Below are 27,005 nucleotides of genomic sequence, written 5' to 3'. Positions count from 1 at the left end.
GCTGTGGTACCAACTAGGAACCAGCACTTCGTGGTCTACTGTAATACCATCCTATCTGTTAATATGAAATAGCTGTGGTACCAACTAGGAACCAGCACTTCGTGGTCTACTGTAATACCATCCTATCTGTTAATATGAAATAGCTGTGGTACCAACTAGGAACCAGCACTTCGTGGTCTACTGTAATACCATCCTATCTGTTAATATGAAATAGCTGTGGTACCAACTAGGAACCAGCACTTCGTGGTCTACTGTAATACCATCCTATCTGTTAATATGAAATAGCTGTGGTACCAACTAGGAACCAGCACTTCGTGGTCTACTGTAATACCATCCTATCTGTTAATATGAAATAGCTGTGGTACCAACTAGGAACCAGCACTTCGTGGTCTACTGTAATACCATCCTATCTGTTAATATGAAGTAGCTGTGGTACCAACTAGGAACCAGCACTTCGTGGTCTACTGTAATACCATCCTATCTGTTAATATGAAATAGCTGTGGTACCAACTAGGAACCAGCACTTCGTGGTCTACTGTAATACCATCCTATCTGTTAATATGAAATAGCTGTGGTACCAACTAGGAACCAGCACTTCGTGGTCTACTGTAATACCATCCTATCTGTTAATATGAAGTAGCTGTGGTACCAACTAGGAACCAGCACTTCGTGGTCTACTGTAATACCATCCTATCTGTTAATATGAAATAGCTGTGGTACCAACTAGGAACCAGCACTTCGTGGTCTACTGTAATACCATCCTATCTGTTAATATGAAATAGCTGTGGTACCAACTAGGAACCAGCACTTCGTGGTCTACTGTAATACCATCCTATCTGTTAATATGAAATAGCTGTGGTACCAACTAGGAACCAGCACTTCGTGGTCTACTGTAATACCATCCTATCTGTTAATATGAAATAGCTGTGGTACCAACTAGGAACCAGCACTTCGTGGTCTACTGTAATACCATCCTATCTGTTAATATGAAATAGCTGTGGTACCAACTAGGAACCAGCACTTCGTGGTCTACTGTAATACCATCCTATCTGTTAATATGAAATAGCTGTGGTACCAACTAGGAACCAGCACTTCGTGGTCTACTGTAATACCATCCTATCTGTTAATATGAAATAGCTGTGGTACCAACTAGGAACCAGCACTTCGTGGTCTACTGTAATACCATCCTATCTGTTAATATGAAATAGCTGTGGTACCAACTAGGAACCAGCACTTCGTGGTCTACTGTAATACCATCCTATCTGTTAATATGAAATAGCTGTGGTACCAACTAGGAACCAGCACTTCGTGGTCTACTGTAATACCATCCTATCTGTTAATATGAAATAGCTGTGGTACCAACTAGGAACCAGCACTTCGTGGTCTACTGTAATACCATCCTATCTGTTAATATGAAATAGCTGTGGTACCAACTAGGAACCAGCACTTCGTGGTCTACTGTAATACCATCCTATCTGTTAATATGAAATAGCTGTGGTACCAACTAGGAACCAGCACTTCGTGGTCTACTGTAATACCATCCTATCTGTTAATATGAAATAGCTGTGGTACCAACTAGGAACCAGCACTTCGTGGTCTACTGTAATACCATCCTATCTGTTAATATGAAATAGCTGTGGTACCAACTAGGAACCAGCACTTCGTGGTCTACTGTAATACCATCCTATCTGTTAATATGAAATAGCTGTGGTACCAACTAGGAACCAGCACTTCGTGGTCTACTGTAATACCATCCTATCTGTTAATATGAAATAGCTGTGGTACCAACTAGGAACCAGCACTTCGTGGTCTACTGTAATACCATCCTATCTGTTAATATGAAATAGCTGTGGTACCAACTAGGAACCAGCACTTCGTGGTCTACTGTAATACCATCCTATCTGTTAATATGAAGTAGCTGTGGTACCAACTAGGAACCAGCACTTCGTGGTCTACTGTAATACCATCCTATCTGTTAATATGAAATAGCTGTGGTACCAACTAGGAACCAGCACTTCGTGGTCTACTGTAATACCATCCTATCTGTTAATATGAAATAGCTGTGGTACCAACTAGGAACCAGCACTTCGTGGTCTACTGTAATACCATCCTATCTGTTAATATGAAATAGCTGTGGTACCAACTAGGAACCAGCACTTCGTGGTCTACTGTAATACCATCCTATCTGTTAATATGAAATAGCTGTGGTACCAACTAGGAACCAGCACTTCGTGGTCTACTGTAATACCATCCTATCTGTTAATATGAAATAGCTGTGGTACCAACTAGGAACCAGCACTTCGTGGTCTACTGTAATACCATCCTATCTGTTAATATGAAATAGCTGTGGTACCAACTAGGAACCAGCACTTCGTGGTCTACTGTAATACCATCCTATCTGTTAATATGAAATAGCTGTGGTACCAACTAGGAACCAGCACTTCGTGGTCTACTGTAATACCATCCTATCTGTTAATATGAAATAGCTGTGGTACCAACTAGGAACCAGCACTTCGTGGTCTACTGTAATACCATCCTATCTGTTAATATGAAATAGCTGTGGTACCAACTAGGAACCAGCACTTCGTGGTCTACTGTAATACCATCCTATCTGTTAATATGAAATAGCTGTGGTACCAACTAGGAACCAGCACTTCGTGGTCTACTGTAATACCATCCTATCTGTTAATATGAAATAGCTGTGGTACCAACTAGGAACCAGCACTTCGTGGTCTACTGTAATACCATCCTATCTGTTAATATGAAATAGCTGTGGTACCAACTAGGAACCAGCACTTCGTGGTCTACTGTAATACTCACAATGTTGCGTAGATAGATAAGTGAGACTTTACACATCTTACTATATATAAAGCGAGACGATATATATATATATATATATTTATTTATCCGCACCATTTTACTGACACCACGGCATCAACTTTAACACGGGTTTCCGCAAAAACCGTACAAGATATAAAACTGAAACTTTTTTAACTGATTCAAATGCTTTAATGGCCTTCAAATCAGCATGAAAAAATCGAAAATCGGCCAAGGAATAATAATTTTAGTACCCAAATTTTGGACCCCCAAGTGGTGTCAAAAACGCGAAATTAATAGGTAAATATTATATTTTACTGGGAGACTTTAGGGTAGGAAACTGATCCGGCCACCAAAGAGCCTTGACACCAGTCTTAAAGGTTTGACGGGTTCCTGCTAGTTTTTACAAAGTGTCCAAGGGTGGGAATATCAAGATCTGGAAAACAGTTTTACATGTGAAATACCAGAGGTAATTCTACTTAATAAATAGACTCTGGTTTCCTTTGCGGTGTTCTGCAATGTTTACAACACTTGGTTAACACTGAACACTAATAGTCCCTCAAGAGCCTCTGTTATAAGCATGCAATATCACGTGATCACAACGTCACGTGATCACAACGTCACGTGATCACAACGTCACGTGATCACAACGTCACGTGATCACAACGTCACGTGATCACAACGGTGCAACATTTTGCAACAATTTGTCAGATATTCGATACGCTGTGGCTATGTGGCGCAGTTCGTTAGTCAGCTTGCTTGTGAAATGCCTCGCATTCACAGGGTCCCAGATTCGATTCCCGTCTGTGCCGCTAGCCATGGGGTGAGCGTCGTTGACGCTCTGCTAAGGGTACCGTTGGACCTATGCAGCCCCCCGGTCTACTCAGCCGAATGCTCGAGAAATCGTGTGTGAGGGTTAAATGAGGAGCTGTACATGATCAATACAGCGAAGCTTCGGGCGAAGAAAGTGTGGTATAATACCTTAACCGTCGCTGGCGTTAGACTTGATCCTTCGGTTTCCTGTAAGTGCCGGTTACATGCCGTGACTATAAAGCCATGGTTGTCCGAAGTAAAGCATAAGGGTGGTCATTTCAGTTGATGGCCCTGCTGCAGCGCAGCTAAAGCATCACATAAGTAACATAAGTAAGTAACGCTCGGAAAACTGTGTCAGCTATTTAAGAAGCTTGTGTCACGCACAGATTTACTTTAGTATCCATTAACCGTTGGGTAACAATGGGTGCCACCTCCGCAGGCATTTCTCCTACCTCCGCAGGCATCTCGGTACCGAAAATAAACACTGACGTAAACTAAGTATATAAATCTGTTTTGACACGTGACTAGGACTCTGGTCGATAGTGAAAGCTGATTGGTTAATTCCTGTCACGTGCCTGAAAAAAACATGGGTGCAACCACTTGACCACTGAAAATAAACCCTTACGTTACCCAAGTTTATAGTGCTCACACAGCCGTGCAATGTAATAATAATTAGGTAATACCCGATAATCGAGTATAGATTAATTAACATATCTATGACACACTCCCAGCTTTACTATATTTAGATTTAGCGTCCACAAGTACAGCGTTCAGTGAGAAATGAGAAGTAGAGAGAGAGGAGGAGTACATGTTATTATTCTCGTTCTTGTGCTGTTTTTAGTGTGTTTAGCTTGATTATTCATTAGTGTGATAAGTTGATAGACCACGCCCTCTTCTACAGCTATCACAAGTCTTGTCAAGGTAAGAGGCCCCTACGATTCTGCTTGTGTTTAACCAAAGGTCCCCTTGTGAGACGGCCCCGCCCCTCCCCTCCCTTAGTCTCCGTCCTTAACATTCTGCGGCCTGGCGTCGTCTCTGAACGTCCCCAAGACGCTGCCTCGAGTCGTCGAGTCGGCGCCGCTATCTTTTCCTGTTTTAAACAGTCATTCTGAGGAATCTGAGACAGAAAGTAGTCATGAGATACCCGCTTACATATTATAGTGCAAAACTTTAATATACACGAATAATGAATCTCTATTAAAGTAATAAGGATCAGAGTTATCGCTGTATAACGTTACGTCACGTGACTGTATATTGTATAACGTTACGTGACGATGTAACGTCACGTCACAGTCCCACCACTAAACACATTATTACAGTATATTTTTATGGAGGCGTCAAATTGCCTACAAAAAACAAACACAGTTAAATAGTTTATCCTAAAGTTGCTTGTCACGGTCATGATTAGTTCCCTTACATTGCGTCATCACACTGTTATTCATCTCTCTGCATATGAGATGGTTATATAGCTGTTTACTGTTCAGATGATGTGATGAGATTGTGCCAAGTGGACAAGTTAGTGTCTTTAAATCAATAACAAGACTCCGTCATCCGTGACCCGCAGTACTACTCAACTTAACAGTACTAAAAATATCAAATTATCCTGATAACATAATGTAATATCCCCCTTTATCGGTCCCTAACGGTACTTATATTCCCTTGTATCCGCCATGGTTCAGCCAGACCGTCTCTTTTTGGTCACCGTGACGTCATGACCTGATAAAAACGTCATGACAACATTGGGTTCTGTACTAGTTCGAGTCTGCTAATGAGTTTATTTGAGGAACTGGTCAAGACATGACGAAATTAGATACAGTATCCAAAAATAGGGCAAACTCGGTCATCAAGAGTTATGGCATTGTTTTCTTCCCCCTTTTTAATTGATAAGAGGAACTTGGTTGCCAGGTTACGTTGCTCTGTTTCTTTCTTTGAAAATTTTTGAAATAATAAATTTTCGTATCAATATGTTTCCAGAACCCCCCTTCCGTTTCTTTATTTCTTTTCCTTCGCGTAAGTGCCCAAGTTTGAACTAGCTTCAGAATATATTATGTCCCTCTATTTGCTGGCACATACACTGTATTACACACCGTCTGTTATAAATGCTGCTATTTTACACGTCTCTTGTTTCCCAGTCTAATGTAATCAATAGTTAGGTATTCTTGAATAACCATAGTTTTTACAAAATAAAATGAATTGCATAAATATTATTCTAACTTTTAAAATGATCGCACCTATAACTGCAGTGATTAACACTCTCCACTTTTCAGAAAGTGGCAGTGGGCTATCTGACGACGAGCCTCTTTCTCCGTGAGTTAAACACAAGGATATATTTTCCCATGGTTTTTTAATTACATAAATGAATTTTCATGTTCTGGTATCTAACGGTAGTGGCTTCACTTGTGAACGTCGCTAGTAATGACTTTGAAATTTGATTGAAACGAGGTAGAAATTTCTGCGGAGGTGTTAGAAGTATCCCAAACCACCAACGCTCTATTTGCACTGTATTTGCACTGTATTTGCACTGTATTTGCACTGTATTTGCACTGTATTTGCACTGTATTTGCAGTTGCATTTACGTCAGACGTTTGTTTTCTCCTTAAACAGTTACATATAATTATCAGTCTGTACTTGTCTATAGAAGCCTCTTCAAGAATATTTTTAGAATTTTAAGTCTCCTTCTAAGAATTGTACGTCATTTGGTTTTCTAACGTTAATAACAACCATATACGAATACAAATAAATATTAAACTATTATTATCATTATCATAACCACGATATAACCACAGGCTGGATTTCATGACGGACTCTACGTCTCCCTCTAAACCTACCTCTAAACCCGACCACCCCTCCCAACTACCCAAAGAGAACCACTCTCCTGACACAACCAGTCAAACAACTGAGGACAACACGTCACGTGATGACGTCAGTAATTTGGATGATGATGTCACGTGTGATGACGTCACGTGTGTTACTGATAATGTCACGTGTAAGGCAGATGAAGTCACGTGTGAGACTGAAGATGTTAAACAGACAAGCACGTGCTGCGCGGCTCAGCAGAGTGAAGGGTTGGAGCTGGAACTGCAGACCTCTTTCCACGTGTGGTACCAGACTGATCTGAGTAGAGAACATGCAGAGGAACTTCTCGTCAAGCAACCTATTGGTGAGTCGGAGCTAGATCTCTCTGTTTTTTAGTAGAACCTTTGTAATGTATTTTTTTTAATAAAACAATAAACCATGGGTAACACAGTCTCCACTGTGTGCCAATAAGTAGGGTTTGCCAATAAGAATATGTTAGAATTTGGCACTTTATCTGGTTTAACATCTTTTTGTACTGTTAACTTTGATTATTGTCTTCTCGTGATTTAGAAATTAGTCTAGAACAATTAAGATGAGACTGATAACATTTAATATTTAACATGACGTAGCTTTGTTTATGAAGGAGCACATACGATAATTGCAAGTCCATAACAAGATATGACGAAAGTGCGATAATTTAGGATAATTTCTCGGAGATTTGTCCAAATTATCACATTGATCAGAGCTTGCTCGCTCAACCTGCTCGTTTATCAAGAAATCAAGAGTTCACTGGTACAGACTTGCATCATATCTGGCGTAGTTTAATTTGTAGGAATGCCCCTTTGATGTGCTCAAATTATCACCTTTGCCCTAGAAGAAGTGTACGTAATTTCCATGTTATGATTCACAACATGTGTGGGAGGTTTAGGCGACTCCTTTGTAAACTTATTTGTTAAAACCCAACTTAAAAAGTTAGACTGAGCAAAACTAGACATTAGAAGATTGGAAATAAGTAAGATTAAAATTAGTGAAATGTGAGAAATAATTTAATAATTTAATGGTTCATGATTCTGTTATTATGCTCAATTGTTAACTCTAAACTAAACTAGACAGTGTTTGCAGATTAGGCATCACGTAGATTAAAATATGTGAATGCAGAGAAATAATAATCTTAATCTGGGTTTCAAATACTATATATAGTACTATATATACTATATATACGACTCAACTGTAGATTATGTAATTCTCGGTTCCGTTATGATGCAAAAGGTACTTAAGATATGGTGTTATCAGTAATGCACGTCAATGCAATTCATTTCCTTTGTCAGCTGATAAGTTAGACACTTGAACAGGACCTAGAGATTAAGGGCTTACATTATTTGACGGTCTCTCCATCAGTAAAATGAATTCTGGGAAATAATTTGATGGTCAAAGATTGTGCAATGATGCAAGGGGTACTCAAGATATGGTGTTACCCGTAATTGACGTCAATGTGATAATCTTGGCAATTCATTTTCCGTGTCAGTTTATTGATAACCGTGACACTTAATATGGATTTAGACTTAGAGACTAGAAGCTTTCTTTCTTGGCGGTGTCTTTGACAGTAGCACTGAATTCTGGGAAATAATTTTAAGATTGTGCAATGATGCAAACTGCAAGGGTACTCACTACTCAAGGTACAGACTCAATAAAGTTATCAGTATTTGACGTATGTGTTGAAATCTTGGCAATTTATTTCCTGTTTCACTGTCAGTTAGTAAATTACCTTGACACTTTAACAGGGCCTGCAGAGCGACTAGAAGTCTAAATTTTAGGGTGGGTCCTCATGCGGTATAGGTTCTAAGTTTTTCTAAATCTGGTTTTGCTTCCGCTTTTGACCCAACATCTTAACACTTTCTCTTTTCAGGAACGTTTTACATCAGAGGCAGCAGCAAGCTGGACCACTACGCACTGAGTGTTCACATTAGTTACACAGCCCCCTGTGTGGAACACTATCTTGTACATGATCACAATAACGGTTAGTTTCACTTTCACTTTCACAATGACGGCCTGACGGGTAATTAGACTTTCAGTTAGTTTTATATTCAATAATAAAGTTTACCTTTTTTGAGTGCTCTTAGCAGTGCTCAGTTTGTTTATTTCTAATACGATATTCTCACGACACTGATAATTTTCACTTTCACTTTCACTTTCATAAATCTATTAAAATCTCCTTCCTTCAGTGTTACAGATGGAGAACTCAAGCGCCAAGTTTCCCAGTTTTGTAAAGCTTCTGGCTTTCTTCGCTAACAGTCGGACCTATTCGGCAACGTAAGTTATTTGACAAATTATTTCAGTTTTATTTAAACTTGATTTAGTCGAAAGTTACATTTTTAACTTATATTTTAATTTTTTTAAACGTTTGTTGAGTTATTTTTCACGCTTTAAATCTGATCTCATTGTTGAGTTTTAAAAAGTTCAATTTTTAAACCACAATGAATATCGGTTTCACTTCAGCTCACCTTTTATTTTCAGTTATAAATTTATTACACATTCAATAAAGTCAACATTCAACACTGTCTATTCTTAAAAAGTAAAATAGCACTTATTAAATCTATTATTAACCTTTAAAAAGCTCATTCGTCAAACTGACGCTCCGCAGCAGACCTAACCCATAAATTTAATTGAAATTTGGCACAATTCCAAGGTTTCTTGTTAAGTAATTCTTCACAACCCCCCTGTGTCCTGTCGTATTTTAGTACTTGTAGCGGTAGTTCTTCTTGCAGTGGTATTCCTCGTATCTTAGTGCTCTCTGTAACTGATGTTCTTGTATCTTACAGCTCGCTGCAGTCGCAGATTCCTTAATTGTTCTAAGATCCGCGTCTGTAAGCTCGATTTATGAGAGTTGTACTTTTTTATACGGCCTCGTATCACTGTTGTTAGTGAGTGTCACTTGTAAGCGAGTCAGTGATCCTTTACAGATTATCTAATTTTGTTCTAACACTTTAATTAAACTATTTTGTTGTAGGTTGTAATAATAACGTACAATAGTTTAAAACTTTAGGGCGGCCGGTGGATGTTAGGTGTTGGCCCGTAATCCCCAATATTCTGCAGCAATCTCGTTTTGTCACCAAGTTAACAATCCTGTTCATGTCTGTCCAACCGTTCCGAGATATTTTAACTAGGGTTCTCACCCCATTTCAACACTTTGCGCCCTAATGCCATCAGTTATTAGGTGATAGACTAGTGTCTACCAATAATAGCCGCCGGGTACCACACTAACCAGGCTTGTTACCATAGTAACCAAGGTTGTAGCCATGGCAACAGGGGTATTCTAGTCACCCTGTTATCACTTCATTACTTCTGGCGTCAGTAGAAATAAGTGTGAAGCCATGGTAGTGGTGCGTTTAGCTACTGTCTCAAGTAACTCGGCTATTTATTGGTTATGTCAGGGCGCGCACTTGAAAAACTTAGTCGTCACCTTACTGAAGCAATGTTGTTAAAATCTCAGTGTTCCTTAAATTATGCCGACATGTTTTTGTTGTAATATTGAATGAATTATCTATAAGAATTAATCACGCATTTAGTTCAGCCCAGGTTGCTGATTTCTGTTAAAGTTTTAATAAGTTTTTACCAAGCAGGTCAACTGCGTAACCTGAGAAGCCTTGTTACATGTCTTGGAGGGTTTAACTTAATTTATATTATATATATATTATGTATATCAGTAATCAGAGCACGCATTTATACGTGGTGCTCCACTTTTTGCGGTATACTTTATGCTTAATTTGTTATGTATTTACACGGTTAAAAGCTCTCAAAATATACAACATCGTCAAGCAACTTTACATAGTCGTTCGTAAATATCTTGCGAGATTCATGTACAAATGACATACTCTTTCATAAATATCCTTGTCTCTCACTTCCGCTATTTCTGTGTCTCATTCCGCTAATTTCTACGGAATTTCCACCGCCCAGTATTCCTCATACCGGTTCAAACAAATTTGTTAAAATATTTGACATTTCTGCGCAGTTTACTGTCTGTATTGCTGCGTGATTAATTGAAGCGGCTGTAGTGAATTAGCACCATTTCTCTTACCGTTTATTATTTTTACGTTTATCCGATTCAGTGAACACTGTTCAATTTATAATTCGCTTTTCGTTTAGTTTTAGTTGGCTTCCCTCAACAATAAGACGTTTTGACAAAAATTAGGGAAGTTTTAAAAACTTGTGCTGTTAAAACTAAAAACCGCAGCTTCAGAGTCCTTCTATTTATATGCGCGGCTCCCGGGGTCTTCCAAAAATTCAGACTTATCAGCCTCGTCAGGTATTATTAAATCTAACCTTAAAAAGCACTTGCTATCCCTCCAAAATCGAGGTGACCCTAATATATGGTAACTAATCTATATTATATCTCAAATTCTACATCTGGTACGGCTCTGCACACATGATATCTCTCTCTGCCATGAAACATGGCTAACCTTTCAAACTATGATTTAAAACATAAACCTAAACTAAAACTCAACTGGGCTCTCCTATGTCACCAAACTAGACCAATAAGCAATTTTAGCTTAGATAATTATATTTTTCTATATTTGTATAATAAGTATTATATTGACGTAGTGGATGGTTGAGGGGGTTTCAAGCGCAGGTCACTCTCAAATCCTAAAGATAAGCAGTGGCCTTCGGAGGTTCTTCAAACCTCCCCTGATTTATTTATTATTGATATTGTTTGATTGTGCCGTAAAAATAAATATTTGTTTTATTAAATATTTGTTTTATTAAAAATAAACGGACTCAGATAACGTTTGCTCCTCCGTAAGTACATCTTGTTACACCCCATTGATTCCTGGTAATAATTTGTATTACTTCTCTAAGTATCAGCTAGCTGTGTCTCACATGAGTCTAGTTCACTGGATATTGTCCTTGCTGCCCGCTCTCCAGTCTGGCAAATGATGCGGGTCTGTTTGTGTGTAATTACTAATTGTTGCCGACTATTCCTCACGAGTCTGTCATTGTTGCCGACTATTACTAATTTGCTATTATTTGTTGACGACTCACCAGTTATCAGTATGTCATTGCTGGCTACTCATAAGCCATCAAGTTGTCATATTTGCCGGCGCTCAATACCTACTTATTGGTTTGTCATTGTCACCCAAACTGTTCTGAGCGTGTAACTCAACATTCCTCCCTCCACCTTCTAACCTCTTTGTATGGGGATGTATTAGTATTACAACAATTAAAATGTGGCAAGGCCTGATCCACAAAGCCTCCAAAATTCCTGTAAAATTCCTGTAAAATTCCTGTAAAATTCCTGGAACCCTTGTAACTAACCCAGTTAAAAGTGCCACATACTACAGGACGCTTTATTGAGGACGCTATATTGAGAGATACATTATTACTCACTTCCTGGACTATGTGTCCGTTGCCCTGCTAATATCCCAGTCACTAGACCTGACTTTATGAACCCATGGAATGCTCACATTTATAGTTTGATAATAACAATCTGGCGCTTAAACGGCCTTAATTTGCCCTTCTTCGTTCAAATTCCAAGTTTTAGTTACTGAAGTTGACTCTTGATTAGTTGCTCTGTGAAGGCTAACTCCCCGTGATCTAACTGTTTCACAATTGTACGGGTAAACACAGTCTCCCCTCTCAACCAGCTCTGGAATGCTCAGTTAGTTCCTCCAGTCTACCAGCCCTGCTCTCTCACTAACACGCTGACAGATAACATAACATCACGTGTCCGCTTTTTGTTGAGTCCTCGCCTTTTTTATTGGCTTTTTTGACTTGACTTTCGGACGTTTTAAAGTATCTCGTATTTTTTCTGGCTCTGGTTTAGACTGTCCGTTTTGATGTTTTCTGTTGTTTTAAAACTTTGGTAAGGTCTCTGATACTATATTGTCAGTGGAATAAAAGTGCTATTCTTATATTGATAAGTGTAGTATAGCACCTTATAACTGTTGTTGATTGCACATATTATGTATTATCATAGATTTACTATGTGACCATTATCCTTAAATATTTCATCACCAGGAATCACCCTCGCACCAACAGCTATAAAATTGTAAGGATGCTGGAATATTATTCCCTCTTACCTTATAGTTGACAGTCAGTAATCTGGTAATCGTGCTCTTTGGTGTGTTATTATGTGCTCCTTCATCAACATTATTGTGCTGGAGAAGTCTATAACGTGTGTCTTTTACCGGATTTTAGTTGTGTCTTAAGTCTTGATGTTTCATCACCTGGACGAATTGACAATATTGTCTGTTATAAACGAGAATATCGGCAACATGGGATTGATGGAGTTTGAGCATAATTTTTTGTTGCCAATAATAATGTTGATGAAGGAGCACCTGTTGGCAACGTCTTTTATTGCGCCGGGGGAAGCCGAAAAGGGTGAAATTTTTCCGGGTTTCGTGTCGATTTTTTATCGCCTTAATTTATTGTCTGCCCATCACTGGGTATAACATGTTCTTTATCACGACTTGATTTAACAATTTGTCATTTATAAACTGAGAAGCGGGAAACACAGTGCCTTTGGTTTGTCGGTCCGCGCGGTGGCAGCTTTTAACCGACGTCATTTTACGTCATTATTAGACAATTTCGATGGATCTAGACCTCCGCTTCCTTGATAAAATTGATGAAGGAGCACCTGTTTATATTGTTCTAGACTTCCTTTACTATAATTTCACGGCCGTTTGTCGACATTACTTGATTACTTATATTCGTCATTATTAATTTCGTTAAGTTGACGTTGTAACGCAAGTGACCTGCGGTCGATATCAGTTACTCCTTCATAAAACATATAGTTGGTAACCTACTCCCTTCACTTTCTTCAAGTCTCCTGAAAATATTTGTATATCCCGAAACTGTATTTACAATCTTCTACTCTACTTAAGGTCGCGTCACCGAAATTTGCTCTTCAAATTTAAAATTTTTTTTTTTTAATTTAATTAAAATTGGCTCTTCCTGTTTCCGTTTCCATTCCCCCAGATAATTCTACCACAATCATTAAAGTTCCCTATATTATTCGCCTCTTGTCTCCTTGAACTTCTTTGTGGTTATAATTGGACAGAATATATGTATAATTTTTAAAGATCTTTTACTTTCCTGAGCTGGATAATATCACCAAATTAGATTACTATTAGTTCGAATTGTATCTGTGTTAAGTGGGTAAGTGTTTGTTCTCGAACAATCATTACATTTACGGCTGTTGATCTGCTCGTTCTTAAACACATTGTCTGCCACTCTTGACGCCCTTCATGCCGTCACTGTCTCTTGAAAACATTATCCTGTTTTTAAACATTTGTCTGTTTTGTGGTTCACCATCCTGATGGATCATGTCTGTCAACTCTTTCAAAACGTGTTAGGATTTGCATCCGTGTCTATTGCCTCCGACAAGATCATAAATTGTATTTTCCTGATGGCTCAGATATCATCACATTCTTTTAAAATGTGTCCGTATTCACACTTTCCCACCAATCATTACAATCACATATTCAAATACATATTATTATTAAAATGCAGCAAGCGTATGTTGATATCCCCATGTTATGTGTTATGTGTTGACATGCCTAATCGGCAACATATCTTGTAATGCCACAGCATATGTCAATACCTTTTGTCGGACCGGAAATGAAGAGTAATTTTATTAATTACCGCCATTTTAATCTCAGCAAAGTGGCGTATTTCGGGATTTGCCATCCTTACCGCTTCACCGATACTTCTATTTTCGGATAGTTACTGGTATTTTCTTCCTGATCGTGGCACTACTAAAATCTGCCGAAGATGTGCAATAATTTGATGGTTATTTTGTTTCCTCGCAATAAGGAGATTTAAAGATATAATATTGTTTACTGGTAATATCAATTGGTGTCTGGTGCCTCATTTCAGAGCACTACAATTATATTAGGGTTCAAACACTTCTTTAAAAGCTGATAATTTATCTTTTGCCTCGCTCTAAACAGTTGCTCGCTTCGTTATTGGCTTATTCCCTTTATCTTGACAAAATACCTCACCTGTCACATACTACAGACGGTTTTTGGTTGGTAAACCCAGGTTATCGAATATTTTATCGGTATTCTATCAATTCTGAGAAAACATTTCGTTGATTTTGTCTAATATAGGATTTAATATCGTATGGTTAATTTAGCTAATTGACTCAACTGAATATTTTTCTGAAAGGATATCTTCATACAGATATTAGCATATCAAAGGATAGCGTAACTCTTCAGTTGATTCGATTCTAAGATTTGAGATCTCTCAATTCCTTCGAATGAAATGTTACTACAGTTTCTATAGAAGTACAACACACCAGAACACTATAACATTGGTTTTGTTGTCACTTACCTAAGCGAGATTTGTTCTTAGTTTCGTACTGTTTTGATGCCTTTATGTTATACATTACACCTTCAAGTGAAGCGTCAAGCTGTTGAAGTTTCAATGAATAAAATGCAGTTTAGTGTTAAATTGAGTGGTTCTTTCATGTTTTCTGTCAATTTTCTCACATTAATGTAATTAAATATGAAGTGAAAGTCCCCTGTCTCAAACATTTAATATTCAGTATTAATGATTCTAACTTTAGTGGTCTCCTACTGTGCATGATCGTCATTGTTCTTGGTTAATCTTGTTTTAATTGGAAACGTCAAGAGTGGAAGTTCACAGGAAATTAGCCGTCAGAGACACCAAGTTTTATAGTTTTCGTATAAAACTGTCACTTCAAGCACCTGTCTACTCCGTTATACAGATATTTCAGATAAATCTTTCACAATATTTCGTGTTATGTCAATGTGGATATTACCAGAAAGTGACGATAAACCACATCTCTTACGTCTTTTGGTACTTTATTTAGTGACACTCATGTTAAAGAGCGTCATAGAGGTGGATAAACTCTATCTAAGCCTTGTGATATTGATTTTGTGGGTTTCGTCTGCCATTATTTTATTTCACTCCAGTTGAAAATTCCGAATAAGTTCTTGTATTTTACGTTATAATTCCCGGACATATTCACGATGAACCGATAAAATATTGCACCCAAATAAGCCTTGTCCCTGTTGCACAACATGTACAGGACCTTTGTATCAGTATAGCATAGGACGTTAACGTGTTTCACAGGTGAGGAGGGACTCTCTCTCTCTCTCTCTCTCTCTCCCTCTCTCTCTCTCTCTCTCTCTCTCTCTCTCTCTCTCTCTCTCTCTCTCTCTCTCTCTCTCTCTCTCTCTCTCTCTCTCTCTCACTCTCTCTCTCTCTCTCTCTCTCTCTCTCTCTCTCTCTCTCTCTCACTCTCTCTCTCTCTCTCTCTCTCTCTCTCTCTCTCTCTCTCTCTCTCTCTCTCTCTCTCTCTCTCTCTCTCTCTCTCTCTCTCTCTCTCTCTCTCTCACTCTCTCTCTCTCTCTCTCTCTCACTCTCTCTCTCTCTCTCTCTCTCTCTCTCTCTCTCTCTCTCTCTCTCTCTCTCTCTCTCTCTCTCTCTCTCTCTCTCTCTCTCTCTCTCTCTCTCTCTCTCTCTCTCTCTCTCTCTCTCTCTCTCTCTCTCTCTCTCCCTCTCTCTCTCTCTCTCTCTCTCTCTCTCTCTCTCTCTCTCTCTCCCTCTCTCTCTCTCTCTCTCTATCTCTCTCTCTCTATCTCTCTCTCTCTCTCTCTCTCTCTCTCTCTCTATCTCAGGTGAGGAGGGGCGTTCTCAATTGAGCAAACTCTCAATTGAGAACTCCCAAACCTGTCGTAACGTGCTGCTCATTCTCGTCACTCTTTGTGGACCTCTGGTATATTCCCTTTGTAGTTGTACAAAGAGACTGTATATAATCGAGTTCATCATACTCCACCCATACTAGCGATTGACCAGAATTAGCTTAATACAAGGTCAGCTACAGTAATGCAGTATTATAGTTGCATTGAACGTACTATTCCGCTCCAACTTATATGTTATATCTGGGATAACGTTTATTCGTTTGAAGTTTAATCAGAGTCAGTAATCAAGGGGATCCCGTACTCTCACCCTTAAATTGCAGAAACAGAAATATTAATGATGCGTGGCAATCCCCACCATCCACAAGTCAAGAGTCTATCTAGTATCTATTACATTTCATGGGCGTAATGCACTTGGTTACTGTTAGATCCTGGTTCCAGTTGTGGCGGTTATATCGCATAATATAATATTATTAAACAGCTTTTAGTTTAGTTTAAAAACCATCCTGTACTCACCTACTTAACATATCCCTAACTTAACAAATGCTTTTAAAACCAACCTCGCAATAACCCTTGCCCTAACCTGAACGCTGTTTAAAAAGTTAAAACCACCCCTTTCTCACGTAGTCTCACGTAGTATCACGTACCTGTTACTTATAATATGCAGTATGTCTTGTAGCCTTGTCAGTGCTCCAGCGTTCCTGTTCGTTAGTTTTTTGAGTGTTGTTAGTAGTCTCCGTTGAAGCTAACCCTAGCCCTCACCTGAACTTTAAAACTAGCCCTTACCTCATATTGTGTCCCTAGCCCTACCAGCTAACCCTAGCCCTCACCTGAACTTTAAAACTAGCCCTTACCTCACATTGTGTCCCTAGCCCTACCAGCTAACCCTAGCCCTCACCCGAACTTTAAAACTAGCCCTTACCTCACATTGTGTCCCTAGCCCTACCAGCTAACCCTAGCCCTCACCTGAATTTTAAAACTAGCCCTTACCTCACATTGTGTCCCTAGCCCTACCAGCTAACCCTAGCCCTCACCTGAACTTTAAAACTAGCCCTTACCTCATATTGTGTCCCTAGCCCTACCAGCTAACCCTAGCCCTCACCTGAACTTTAAAACTAGCCCTTACCTCATATTGTGTCCCTAGCCCTACCAGCTAACCCTAGCCCTCACCCGAACTTTAAAACTAGCCCTTACCTCACATTGTGTCCCTAGCCCTACCAGCTAACCCTAGCCCTCACCCGAACTTTAAAACTAGCCCTTACCTCATATTGTGTCCCTAGCCCTACCAGCTAACCCTAGCCCTCACCCGAACTTTAAAACTAGCCCTTACCTCATATTGTGACCCTAGCCCTACCAGCTAACCCTAGCCCTCACCTGAATTTTAAAACTAGCCCTTACCTCACATTGTGTCCCTAGCCCTACCAGCTAACCCTAGCCCTCACCTGAATTTTAAAACTAGCCCTTACCTCACATTGTGTCCCTAGCCCTACCAGCTAACCCTAGCCCTCACCTGAATTTTAAAACTAGCCCTTACCTCACATTGTGACCCTAGCCCTACCGGCTAACCCTAGCCCTCACCTGAATTTTAAAACTAGCCCTTACCTCACATTGTGTCCCTAGCCCTACCAGCTAACCCTAGCCCTCACCTGAACTTTAAAACTAGCCCTTACCTCACATTGTGTCCCTAGCCCTACCAGCTAACCCTAGCCCTCACCCGAACTTTAAAACTAGCCCTTACCTCACATTGTGACCCTTGCCCTACCAGCTAACCCTAGCCCTACCGGTTAACGCCTGTTTATGAACTTAGGAACCATTCCGTACTCTAGTACTCGTTATATAAAGTTGCCTCGTCACTGCTTCGTTCAGTACTAATCGTTAGTTTTTGAGCGTACGAATTACGAAGTGTCTGTACTCTCTGTTGAAATCTAACCCACTAGATATATATTCAGTGCCATCCTTTCGGTAGCGTCTCCTCAGTAACAAATCTTACATTAAATAGTGTTATGATGCTATACACTTCAGTAGTAGGAGTCGTTGTCATCAAGCCACCACGCCCGATATATGTTTCTTGGTAACTACTGGTAACTACTGGTAACTACTGGTAACTACTGGTAACTACTAAATATCAGTGGTGTATTGTTTCTTTTAAATTCCTGTAATGGCCTGAACCGTTAAGTTGATTACCTAATCAAGAGTTGAAACAGGCTGTAAATAGAATGTGATGACAATGTTATCTGTACCTCCAGGGAGTCCGAAGTATAAACACGGTACACAAGGAATAGACACAGATAATGACATAATATTATGGTCAACTGTTGTACGTCTAGATAGTGCCAACTCCACCCCAAACTACAGAGGTTATTTAGTGACTGTAGTAACATATTCTGTAGTGACATATTCTGTAGTGACATATTCTGTAGTGACATATTCTGTAGTGACATATTCTGTAGTGACATCTTCTGTAGTGACATATTCTGTAGTGACATCTTCTGTAGTGACATCTTCTGTAGTGACATATTCTGTAGTGACATCTTCTGTAGTGACATATTCTAGTGACATCTTCTGTAGTGACATCTTCTGTAGTGACATATTCTGTAGTGACATATTCTGTAGTGACATATTCTGTAGTGACATATTCTGTAGTGACATCTTCTGTAGTGACATATTCTGTAGTGACATCTTCTGTAGTGACATATTCTGTAGTGACATATTCTGTAGTGACATCTTCTGTAGTGACATCTTCTGTAGTGACATATTCTGTAGTGACATATTCTGTAGTGACATATTCTGTAGTGACATCTTCTGTAGTGACATCTTCTGTAGTGACATCTTCTGTAGTGACATCTTCTGTAGTGACATATTCTGTAGTGACATCTTCTCATGTCACTCTCAACACAGACCGGGTAGTAGCTAGTAGTTATGTTGTTTAACTAACTACAGACAGTCCAACATATGGTGGGAGATATAACCACCAGTCACCACACCGCATTGCGCCCACGTGACTGGGATATAACCACCAGTCACCACACCGCATTGCGCCCACGTGACTGGGATATAACCACCAGTCACCACACCGCATTGCGCCCACGTGACTGGAATATAACCACCAGTCACCACACCGTATTGCGCTCACGTGACTGGGATATAACCACCAGTCACCACACCGCATTGCGCCCACGTGACTGGGATATAACCACCAGTCACCACTTTACCTTCTGTTATACCTCACACGAAGTTGATGACGTCACCAAAACAGCTGATTAGATAGCGGAGGTGGTATGTTCTGGAACAAAGTGCCCAGTTTTCAGAAGAAGCTAGTTAAACTGTTAAAGAATCAGTCTGGAGAAATCCCCAGACAATTTAATCTATAAAAACCCATGGTAACCATGGTTTCAAGATGCAAGCAATTTATTGCACGGCCCTCCCTTCACTGTGACGCTTTCAGTAGAAACCTATTGTGACACGTACTCTGTTACAACCACGTGTCACGTACTACGTCACAACCACGTGGCACGTACTACGTCACAACCACGTGGCACGTAACAGTGAGCAGTATCAATATAAATAGTCTTAGGTTTTACTTTTTAGTCCACTGTCACAGTTCTGTTCTGCATGTTGTCACAGTTCTGTTCTGCATGTTGTCACAGTTGCTGCATGTTGTCACTGTTCTGTTCTGCATGTTGTCACAGTTGCTGCATGTTGTCACAGTTGCTGCATGTTGTCACAGTTTTGCGCATGTTTCATGTCTGTCCCATTTTAACATTGTAGATGATTCTGTTGCATGATTTAATGTTGCATGTGCAAGTCCCCGTTGTCACATTGCTGATTTGTCACAGTTCAGTCGATGTTTTGGGATCCTATTCTGTAAAACTATGCTATATTTAAAAGATATAATTGTAAAGACCAATGGCCAATCAGATGACATGGCTGCCCACACGTGTCAAAACAACCCACCAATAGAGCAGCTGAACAACCCCCACGTGTCAAAACAACCAACCAATAGAGCAGCTGAACAACCCCCACGTGTCAAAACAACCCACTAACAGCCTTTTCCTCGTACGGTTCCAGTCCTCCTGACTCAACACACTAAATACACACACTGCTACACACTGGCAGGGAGGTAATGTGTCCCTTACTTCCTGCACTATGCTGAACTCCCCATTTCACCGGTTTTGTGTCCCATTATTAGTCTGTAGTGCGTCCCTTCATGTTGTAGTTCTGAGCTTCTGAGTCACTGGTTGACATTGCCAAATGTGAGAATCTAGTGATTGCTTGTTTTTCTTGACCCTTATTTTTCTCTCAGAGATACTTCTACTGTTTTATTTTTAGTAGTACTAGTAGTGCAAGAATTTTGCAGACCAGCGACCATTTTTATTGCAAAAAGGTTATAATAAAATGACGTGAATTAGCTAACTCCTAGACTCCCTTTAATATTGGGATGGTTTTGCAATGATCGTTAGAATTATAACCTTTGTGGGTGGTATAAATACAGGAAATTCCCTTCTGTTACATCTTCAGTTGGCTAACTAGTATCTAGTGACTAGTGACTAGTGTAGACTGTTTTAATTAATAACGAATTGCTGATTTCTGAACTGTTTTAATTAATAACAAAATGGATGATTTCTTAACTAAGAAGTCGTCACCGCAGGGCCACAGTAGTTTAATTGTTGAAACACTTTGCAAAGTATCAATTACGTTGCACAGCGCACGTGTTACCGAATTGCCCACGTGCTATTATTCAGGACATGTTCCCAGCCCCTTACCCCAGACTACTCTTTAACCACCTTCCTGGGCCACTAGTTGTAGTTTAATCAAACCGTGAAACTCGGAAACCTGGAGATCCTACTTTTGCAGCAATATTTACCTATTTTGGTAATATAAATTGGATGTTGAGTCATATTGTTCCGAATGTTAGGATATTATCGGTTACTATGGTAACTATTTGATGATTTAAAAGTCGTGCCTTAAAGGCGTAGGTTCATTTTCATTTTTGATTTATTGCTCTTGCGGCCTCTGATTTTTTGGTTGATCATCAACCCGAATCGCTTAATTCCAATAAAATAATACAATAAAATAATACTATAAAATCGACCAAGATTATGATTTATGACGTTTTTGTTAAAATGTACCGTCATTAATTACCAATTTTGGAAGGTACTTTCTCTCGAAATTTTGATGAAAGCCCGTGGATTCAGTTAACGTGTTATTCGCTACTTTTTTTTACTCTGCCTCTAAGGCCCCATCTTTTTTACTACTCCTATTTTTATTACCGATTCTTATTCAACGTTCATCACTATAACTCGTTTACTTTTACTTATTTTTTACTTATTTACTTACTAAGACTCAATTTATATAGCGTCAAACTTTTTGATTTATAACCTATATATGATAAAATATAATTTGAAAAATAAATTTAAAATGCTAACAATTTAACAAACATTAAACTAACAATATAATAAATACTAAACTAACTATATAATAAGGCAATAAACATTAAACTACTCATTAAATAACATTAAACATTAAACTAACTTGTCACCTCCCCCCTTGTAGGACAGGTATTCCCGTTCAACTGAAGATCCCTCGCTTAATCTCCACCTCCGGAAACCCAACTTCTGGTTAGTACAACGTTTACTTACTTTTTAATTACAACTTTAATTAACCTTTTTATTAAAAATCAACAATTACTCTTATTTACCTTTTTATTGAAACATGTTGTTCGTAAACTTTTTGGACCATTCAAAAAGAGGTACGTAAACGTTTTGGACCGCCTAAAAAGCGACTGATTCTAGATAAATCCGATAAACAGGGTAAATAGAATTTTTCTCTCTCTCTCTCTCTCTGAGTGCTTTTCTAGAACTCCGCCCATAAACCCTACTGACATTTAAACGGCCGTCTTACAATCTGCTCTTTACATCACTTTGATAACGTTCTCTTTCTAGGAAAACATTATTGGCTCATCGTTTCTTTTATATTTGTCGTGCGTACCCTCTTAGCTTTTAATATCTTTTCGACAACTCCCTCAATAAAGAGTCAGACTGCAACAATTCCCTCTCTAGATATGCAGAGAGCTCGATTATTAAACAATTCCCTGTGAGGAGAATTGTTTTTATAATTTCGTGAAAAGGTTTCGTTTCTAAAGCCGTCCATCATTTTAGAGTTTCACCAAAGTCTAAACCCGATCCTACAAATCTAGTACGTCCTATTATGGTGGTGACATTATTATGAGCTTGACATGTGAATCTAGCCGGCGTATTTTAGGCTCCGTTTACCAACCTATATACCTCTTAGTCTAAGGTTAGACTTGCACTTTTAAGAGTTTGATAGTTTTAAATTCTGAAACTTAGTGACATTGACTTGCCAGTTGCCTCTACAATCTATATTCAACAGGTAACATGATGTTATTGCGTTTTGATACTTCAGCACGGCTATAAAGTAGAAATTGTAACAAATCATGAAGTTTAATAGTGGTGAGAAATCGAGGAACTTACATTTAGTCTTTTGTCGGGCGGGACACCACGACCGAGGAACAATTCTACTTTTTCAAGATACAATTGCATCTGATTTTACGAATTTTGGCTTGATGATGTTTAGAGGGATTACTTAGTATCTGGCTTGTCAAGTAACAGGATTCCATGAAGCGTCACATGTCACACACATGTCACACGTGTCACACACATGACACGTCACATGGTATACTTAATACTACCTGAGGGTGGCAACTGTTAAGTTGTAACTTGGAGAATTGTTGAGCTCTAACTCTACAAATATTAGTGTTAAGTTTTACAGGTTAGATCGCATAGTCCATCATTATCTCTAGGCGATTTTACGGTTTGATCTGTTTGGTGAGCTAGTAAACTGGTGTTTACTAACTAACTACTTTACAAACTGGTGTTTGGTTGCTCGAGTTACTTAGTCTTGTTTCTTCTGGATAATGATGATTAATAAAAGTGTGGGCAGTGTTTTGCGTACATATTAAGTTTCGTTAATTTAGTATCTGTTGTGTTTTCCCTTTGGTTTGTTAGCTCAGTTCTCCTTTTCGTCTTGAACACGACTAGCCCGTTGCTGTCGAGTTAGGAGACATTTCTGCAGCTAGTTTGTTGTCTGATTGCGGGAAATTCTGATTCTTGAGCTTGTTGAAACCTTGTTACTTGGTCGGATAGGCTCTTGCAACTAACCAGCCGGGGAGTTGTCAGCTTCACACAACAAATCACAACCTCTCAGATTCCATAACCTGTCCTGATTAGTCGTGTAATATCTTTCCTTGTGTTCCAAATTTTGCAAAGATACAGTGGTTGTCAAATGTCAGGTTCGCCTGCTTCACGTTTCTGTCCACGTAATTTAACTATTTTAATATTACACAGAAGCTGTTTGGTTGCTGTTCTCAAACAATTTCCAAGTTTTGTGTTGCATCCTTTCATTGCCACTTAAACCAAAACGCTTGTCAATTATCGTAAGACATAGGTTTCTGTACTCAAAACATTTCCAAGTTTGGCACTTTGGTCTAGTTAAGTCATGGTCATCAAAACGATTGTCAACTATCTTTAGAAACCGATACTTAAGATCATTCCAAGTTTGGTATTCCAGTCTACCAAAGCCGATAGAAGTCAAACTGATGTCGACATCAGGAAGTGGTAGGTTCTAAGCTGATCGTTTATGCGTCATCTTCAACTCTCGCTATTAAACAGAATCTGATCATATATGGGCCTAAACTACTGCTCTCCAAGTTTCCTGAGTTGAGACAGTTTTAATTTGACGGTTTGAATGTTGACGATATCTTCAGAAAAGGGTTACAAATCCTCCTAATCACATGTTGATCTGACTAAATTCTGACAGTTTAACCTTGAAACTATTTGCATTCCAGCATAATTCATTAATTATGCTAAATATTCAGCTCCCATAGTGACATTGATGATGATAGTATCTTGCTGACGACATTAAATATCGATCCTGACAATTTGCATGCGTTCACTTCTCTTAGCTACTTTTATCATAATATATGACAGTTTCTGCTAATAATAATTCTGCTGATTCTCCAACAGTGTCAAATATGGTGGTAGGTACCCTCAACCCCTGACCTGTTAAACCCCGCTTCAGAATCCAATTTTAGTTGCTAAATGTTGTCTAGGATTTGTTGTTGTTGATCTTGTGTGCAAAATACCAAAGATATGGATTCCTTTTGGACAAAGTTGGTCACTGGTAAGGATGCTTGTTCTTAATTTGGACGCTTAATATCAAAACATGATCGAGCTCTGACAAAGTAATTAAACCTGTGTAATGTCTGAGGACACCCTTTTATTTGTCTTTTGTTTGCACACAGTCTACTTTGGTACCATCTGTACTCTGTATGTACCATCTATAAGTACCATCTGTAGGTACCATCTGTAGGTACCATCTGTAGGTACCATCTGTAGGTACCATCTGTAGGTACCATCTGTAGGTACCATCTGTAGGTACCATCTATAAGTACCATCTGTAGGTACCATCTGTAGGTACCATCTGTAGGTACCATCTGTAGGTACTATCTGTAGGTACCATCTGTAGGTACCATCTGTAGGTACCCTGACTGTAGGTACCCTGACTGTAGGTACCATCTGTAGGTACTATCTGTAGGTACCATCTTTAAGTACCATCTTTAGGTACTATCTTTAGGTACCATCTTTAGGTACCATCTGTAGGTACCATCTGTATGTACCATCTGTAGGTACCATCTGTAGGTACCATCTGTAGGTACCATCTGTAGGTACCATCTGTAGGTACCATCTGTAGGTACCATCTGTAGGTACCATCTGTAGGTACCATCTGTAGGTACCATCTGTAGGTACCATCTGTAGGTACCATCTGTAGGTACCATCTGTAGGTACCATCTGTAGGTACCATCTGTAGGTACCATCTGTAGGTACCATCTGTAGGTACCATCTGTAGGTACCATCTGTAGGTACCATCTGTAGGTACCATCTGTAGGTACCATCTGTAGGTACCATCTGTAGGTACCATCTGTAGGTACCATCTGTAGGTACCATCTGTAGGTACCATCTGTAGGTACCATCTGTAGGTACCATCTGTAGGTACCATCTGTAGGTACCATCTGTAGGTACCATCTGTAGGTACCATCTGTAGGTACCATCTGTAGGTACCATCTGTAGGTACCATCTGTAGGTACCATCTGTAGGTACCATCTGTAGGTACCATCTGTAGGTACCATCTGTAGGTACCATCTGTAGGTACCATCTGTAGGTACCATCTGTAGGTACCATCTGTAGGTACCATCTGTAGGTACCATCTGTAGGTACCATCTGTAGGTACCATCTGTAGGTACCATCTGTAGGTACCATCTGTAGGTACCATCTGTAGGTACCATCTGTAGGTACCATCTGTAGGTACCATCTGTAGGTACCATCTGTAGGTACCATCTGTAGGTACCATCTGTAGGTACCATCTGTAGGTACCATCTGTAGGTACCATCTGTAGGTACCATCTGTAGGTACCATCTGTAGGTACCATCTGTAGGTACCATCTGTAGGTACCATCTGTAGGTACCATCTGTAGGTACCATCTGTAGGTACCATCTGTAGGTACCATCTGTAGGTACCATCTGTAGGTACCATCTGTAGGTACCATCTGTAGGTACCATCTGTAGGTACCATCTGTAGGTACCATCTGTAGGTACCATCTGTAGGTACCATCTGTAGGTACCATCTGTAGGTACCATCTGTAGGTACCATCTGTAGGTACCATCTGTAGGTACCATCTGTAGGTACCATCTGTAGGTACCATCTGTAGGTACCATCTGTAGGTACCATCTGTAGGTACCATCTGTAGGTACCATCTGTAGGTACCATCTGTAGGTACCATCTGTAGGTACCATCTGTAGGTACCATCTGTAGGTACCATCTGTAGGTACCATCTGTAGGTACCATCTGTAGGTACCATCTGTAGGTACCATCTGTAGGTACCATCTGTAGGTACCATCTGTAGGTACCATCTGTAGGTACCATCTGTAGGTACCATCTGTAGGTACCATCTGTAGGTACCATCTGTAGGTACCATCTGTAGGTACCATCTGTAGGTACCATCTGTAGGTACCATCTGTAGGTACCATCTGTAGGTACCATCTGTAGGTACTATCTGTAGGTACCATCTGTAGGTACCATCTTTAGGTACCATCTTTAGGTACCATCTTTAGGTACCATCTTTAGGTACCATCTGTACTCTGTATGTACCATCTGTAGGTACCATCTGTAGGTACCATCTGTAGGTACCATCTGTAGGTACCATCTGTAGGTACCATCTGTAGGTACCATCTGTAGGTACCATCTGTAGGTACCATCTGTAGGGGTGTTATAGTGCGTACCCTTCTCCCTGATGATATAAATATTATTGTTTCAGTATACGACCAGATAGAGCTAGGACCAACTAGAGCACACGAGCAAGCAGCTGGTATTACCCCCACTACTACTACCTACAAACAACCCGCTCCAGGTCAGAGTAGTTAATTAGTTGTTAATTAGCTAATTAGTTAATTGATTAAGCAGTGAGTTTTGATTGTAACATTGATTTTGTTGTGAAAAACATAGTTTTTGGTGCTTCTCCTTCGCAAAACATTGAGCTTTAGCAATTAGCAGTTTGAATAGATTTGATTTTAATTAAGTGAACAGAGTACGAAAAAGCTACACCCGTCTAAAAGATAACTCATCAAAAATAGAGTCAAATAATTGATTTTTCGAGTGTTTCACATTATTTTCACAGCTTTCTTATTTTAGGCAGCATCGCTAAAGTGTCTCTTACTGTGAACGAGAACAGAGTCTCTACTCGACGTAAGACACACAGTCCACCACCTCGAGTATCACTTAACAGCGGACAGGTACATTTATACATTTATACATTTATACATTTATACATTTATACATTTATACA

General features: G+C 39.4%; 1 protein-coding gene across 5 annotated transcripts in view; it reads left to right on the top strand.

Moving 5' to 3' along the window:
• LOC134824272 (protein sprint-like) overlaps positions 1-27,005 on the top strand; it is a 90,101-nt gene that overhangs the window by 55,291 nt on the left and 7,805 nt on the right. For 3 of the 5 annotated variants that reach the window (XM_063836070.1, XM_063836069.1, XM_063836066.1), the window contains 7 exons: positions 5,898-5,937; positions 6,417-6,790; positions 8,333-8,443; positions 8,649-8,736; positions 21,642-21,706; positions 26,478-26,570; positions 26,852-26,952. In XM_063836070.1, the coding sequence (XP_063692140.1) occupies positions 5,898-5,937; positions 6,417-6,790; positions 8,333-8,443; positions 8,649-8,736; positions 21,642-21,706; positions 26,478-26,570; positions 26,852-26,952 (872 nt within the window). Of the gene's footprint in view, positions 1-4,470; positions 4,552-5,566; positions 5,641-5,897; positions 5,938-6,416; positions 6,791-8,332; positions 8,444-8,648; positions 8,737-21,641; positions 21,707-26,477; positions 26,571-26,851; positions 26,953-27,005 lie in introns of those variants that run through there. The other 2 variants (XM_063836072.1, XM_063836071.1) reach the window with 2 other exon arrangements.

This window comes from Bolinopsis microptera, chromosome 12 (assembly GCF_026151205.1).
Source record: "Bolinopsis microptera isolate Bmic1 chromosome 12, MBARI_Bmic_1.0, whole genome shotgun sequence".
Classification (NCBI taxonomy): domain Eukaryota; kingdom Metazoa; phylum Ctenophora; class Tentaculata; order Lobata; family Bolinopsidae; genus Bolinopsis; species Bolinopsis microptera.
This window is presented reverse-complemented; position numbering and strand designations above follow the sequence as displayed.